Source organism: Gossypium hirsutum, chromosome A05 (genome assembly GCF_007990345.1).
Source record: "Gossypium hirsutum isolate 1008001.06 chromosome A05, Gossypium_hirsutum_v2.1, whole genome shotgun sequence".
Taxonomy (NCBI): domain Eukaryota; kingdom Viridiplantae; phylum Streptophyta; class Magnoliopsida; order Malvales; family Malvaceae; genus Gossypium; species Gossypium hirsutum.
Window position 1 is genome coordinate 78,230,442 of NC_053428.1, and position 4,854 is coordinate 78,235,295.

General features: G+C 35.9%; 1 protein-coding gene across 1 annotated transcript; it reads left to right on the forward strand.

The window, feature by feature from the left end:
• Positions 1-1,664: 1,664 nt before the first annotated feature.
• Positions 1,665-3,322, forward strand: LOC107957325 (uncharacterized acetyltransferase At3g50280). Its single transcript, XM_016892830.2, has one exon. The coding sequence runs from the start codon at positions 1,785-1,787 to the stop codon at positions 3,216-3,218; it is 1,434 nt and encodes a 477-aa protein (XP_016748319.1). The 5' UTR covers positions 1,665-1,784; the 3' UTR covers positions 3,219-3,322.
• Positions 3,323-4,854: the final 1,532 nt, after the last annotated feature.

A 4,854-nucleotide genomic window follows, 5' to 3' on the forward strand; every position in this document is an offset into this window, starting at 1 on the left:
TTAGGCCCGTGACTTGAGCATGGAAAAGGAGGCATGATAAATATAAAGCAATGTGAAGATTTGTAGGGAGTGCCTCGTATTTATTAGATGTTTTTCAGGCACTTAGAAAGACGTTTTGACGACCAACTGAAGAAGACCCAAAATAGGCCCGATGTCACGACGTCGCGACGAGGCGATATGCCTTGTCACGATATCAAGATGTGTTCTCTTATTTGGCAGCTGTGTTTTAGATTTCAAGTAGGTCTACTTCTCCCAATTGGACTCTAACTATTCTGGGGATATATTAGTATGATTAGAACTCTAATCTAAGCCTATTTAAAGGGGTCATTGTATCCCTGTTTTGAGACCCCAATTAGTAAGGGCTTTTCTTGAGGGCAACAAGATGTAGTCACATATGAGTTTTGGTGAGAGTTTCTTAGCATCTATGAAGATAATTTTGTTCCTGAGTTAGAACTTTGTTTTCGAGGTTTGGGATTTTACGTTTAGTACTTTTAGGTTTATTTTTCCATATTTTACTCTCTTTTATTTACTCATTTAGTGAAAATTTGATACCTCATTTGCCCGTGACTTTTCCCTCTTTAAGGGTTTTCCACATAAAATAATTGTATTCGTTCATCTCCACTTTTACTATCTCATTGATTATATGGATCTATCCCCAACAATATATATGATATGTCTTATGCTCTCTCATAAATAGGAGTTGATGGTTGAATGCATGCTAGGTATAATTGATTTTGATTAATAGGTCTTTGTGTTTGGAGAATGAAATTTAAACTAACTATTAAGCTTGTGTATTGTGATATGTAGGTTGGTTGGAGATTAGAAATTGATTTGGTAAAGCTTTAAATGGGCATTTAGGCTTAGACTATTAATCAACTAGTTAGAATGTTACCCAAATAAAAGTAAGGCTTTCTTACAAGTAAAGAAACCATAGATTGACCTAGCTTTCTTACAAGTAAAGAAACCATAGATTGACCTAACTTGTGCAATTTTGTATCTAAGTTTTGATACCTAAGGTGATAATATCGAGACTCTCAGATTTTTAGTAGCCAAAAAAAAAAAAGGGAACTTTAGTTTTGAGACTCATCAACTGAGTTTCGATACCTATAATGTTAGTTTTTATATTCACTCTTTAATGTATTGATACTTCATAGCTTCAAACTTTAAGAATAGATAACTCAAATAACGGACTTAGAAACACAAAGTAACACCATAAGCCGACTTTATGTCAGAGGATTGATTAATAAAACTCATATATAATCATCGACAATCAACCAAATTGCTAGAAATGTTTACGAATATCAAATGTGGCGTCGTTTGATAGAGGCCGTTACAAGCTTGGATTAAGAGTGCTACATGAAAACATAAATAGAGAAATAGATACACATAAAGAAATATCTCAATCTTATCATAGAGAAAGCATAAAAAAAAATATCTTATCATACAGAACTATCCCCTTTTACATAAATTCTCACATACTACAAGACCTTATCTAGATATAATCTTATTTTATCCACGTCTATATATCCTTATAATATATTAATAAAATAAATAATAACAAAAATATTTCAAAAACTAAAATTCTTCAATTTTTTCTTTCACTGTCAAAAGCTTATCAACCCTAAACCTATAAAATAAATAAAAGAATCCAATTCCATCACACATTTTAAATCGTAAGATCCACATATTCATGCACACAAAATCCCCTATAAATACTCCACAGTTCTCAAAACTCAAAACCCAAAAGAAGGTAAAAAAAAACCCAGACGTTAAAAACCAAAACAATGCCTTCTTCTCCATTGATTCATGTCTCAAAATCAACCATTTTCCCAGACCGAAAATCAAATTTAAGAGACCTCAAACTCTCTGTTTCAGATCTCCCAATGTTGTCTTGCCATTACATTCAAAAAGGTTGTCTCTTCCCTCGCCCTTCAATTCCCATCCACTTACTCCTTTCCCTTCTCAAACAATCCCTCTCCAAAACGCTGTCGTTTTTCCCTCCCCTCGCCGGTCGTCTTTACACCGACCCCAACGGTTCCATCTACATAGCTTGCAACGATGCTGGCGTTGAGTTCCATCACTCCAAATTTGCCACCTCGTTCATTCGTGATGTCATTGCTCCTGTTTATGTCCCCGAGCTGGTTAACGAGTTTTTCTCCTTCGACAGAACCGTTAGTTATCAGGGGCATTTTAAACCAATCATGGCCATCCAGTTTACTGAGCTCCCCGACGGAATCTTCATCGGTTGTTCCATTAACCATGCGGTGACCGACGGCACGTCCTTTTGGAATTTCTTCAACACTTACGCTGAAATTTGCAGAAAAATTAGTAACAATGACCCCAGTATTGAAAAAATCTCAAGGCAACCGGAATTTTCACGGGACTCAGTTTTGGTTTCATCGGCGATTTTAAAAGTTCCGAAAGGTGGACCTAAAGTTACGTTTAACGTCAACGAGCCGTTACGGGAGAGAATCTTCAGTTTCTGCAGAGAAGCCATTTTGGAACTCAAAGCTAAAGTTAACAGCAACAACAAAGATAAGCTTCTTGTTAACGAAGACTTCAACGCCTTTGAAAAATACTACTTCGATAAGAGCGTAAACTTGAATGGGATTTTTGAAAATTGGTTGTTTAAATCATCCAACATTGCGAATACGGCGGAGATTTCGTCATTCCAATCACTTTCCGCTCTTCTCTGGCGAGCGGTGACACGTGCGAGGAAGCTTCCGATTTCCAAAACGACGACGTTCAGGATGGCGGTAAATTGTCGTCACCGGCTGAACCCAAAGCTGGATCCTTTATATTTCGGGAACGCGATTCAAAGCATTCCAACTTACGCACTTGCAGGTGACGTGACGTCACGTGACTTGCGTTGGTGCGCCGAGAGATTAAACGAAAGCGTGGAAGCTCACAAGGACGAAAGGGTGCGTGGTTACGTTAAGGAGTGGGAGAAGGACCCGCGGTGTTTCCCATTGGGGAACTTTGACGGAGCGTCGATGACGATGGGGAGTTCACCGAGGTTTCCAATGTACGAAAATGATTTTGGATGGGGACGGCCGTTGGCGATTAGGAGTGGTGGCGCCAATAAATTTGATGGGAAGATCTCCGCTTTTCCTGGGCGGGAAGGGATGGGAAGCGTTGATCTAGAGGTAGTTTTTGCGCCGGAAACAATGGCAGCTATTGAGTCCGATCCCGAGTTCATGCAATATGTAATGAATTAAAATCAGGGGGGTTTTTAATGCTGTAGCTGCGTTTTAACAAATATACCTATTTTTAATTTATACCACAAAGAATCCATTTATATTAATATAATTAAGTTACAATTTGTGCAGGACTAAGGTTGACTAACTCCAACATTCTACATTTCTTTTCCCTCCTTTTTTTTTTAAATTGATAAAAATAAAAATAAAATACTTGTGGTGTATTTAACTATTGAAAGTTGTGTACCACGCAATTAGAATACGAAATATTCAACAATGATGTGTTGTATAAAAAATATAAACCTTATATAAAAATGTATAATAAATGGACTTGATGGCGAACTCTCTGACCGACGACAGTGGAAATGCGTAACATCCCCATTTTGGGTTAGAAGTATCAAGCTTTACTTGGGAGTGAAAACTTTCAATTAAGCTTATATATATGCGTTTTAAAAATAAAATAAACATATTGATTCAGTAATAAGATGTCAAGCTACTTTTAGGTCTGGTGTTTGTAACCTCTATGTGAGTAATGAAGTTTGTTCCTTTTTTGTTAATTTGAGAAAAAAAAATTTGTTTATTTTGTTGTATTAACTTCCTATAAATTTAAAATATTTTTATAATTATAATTAAATATTTATTTTATTTCCCAAAACCCTCTCACATTTCCCCACCCCGGTCACGTCAAGGCCCTTTTTCGCATTTGTTCTTTCAGTTTCAATTTTGACCATTTGGGGCTATTGTAGCTTCTTCTTTTTATTTTGTTTTTGTTTTTGTTTTTTCTTTCTTTTGGTTTTCATTTCTCATCTTTGTTTCTTTATTGTTCATATTTGTATTGCTTACAGTGCTCATAAATTGAGCAATCCCGCGTCATTTCCTCTTTGCCAAACTCGTTGTCGGTCGTCATTCTCTTTGAGGGAGAAAGTTTGTCTTCCTTTTCGTATTTTCTATCACTTGGATGTTAGTATAACCATAAGTTTGTTTTGTGTGGTGATTTGTTTCCTATTAGTTTATCTTTGTCGTTTTTGATTGGTTTTTCCTCCTCGGGTTAATATATTTGTGTAATCAAGTTTCAAATCAATTTTGGGAAGGTGCTTTGGTCGATCCTTAGTGTCTCCACGGTGCATTGCTAGTGTGTTTCTTAAACACTCATATTTGGGGATGTTCGCGGTGTTTAATTTTTGTGTTTGCAGCAATTTTAGGTGTGATTTTCGTATCAAACGAGTGGACCACATGGTCGTGTGGCCCTATTTTACAAATTTTACAATATTTTTGTAAAATGTTATGTTTAAGCTTTGTAGGAGTGTGTGGGTCATTAATTTGGTTTAAATTTAATTATGAGTAGGCATTCATTAGATTTAAATTTTATGATTTGCATAAATGCATTTGTGGTATGGTAAATTAGTTTTGACCTTCGTATGAGTTTGGGATGTGATAATTGTGACATTGTGATTAGCATGTCTGCTACATTATAACTAAATACAAGTTTTTTTTATTCTGTTCAATCGAATATGTGTTCCTGTTTCTGTATGTCCATTTGCATATTGTGTGCATTTTTGCATTTGCATAAAAATTTGGGGTTTTAATTGTGAAAAGAAGGAAGTTTGTTTTCACAGTCAAACTGCAAATTAATCTGATAGCAGTACATCCGCAATAT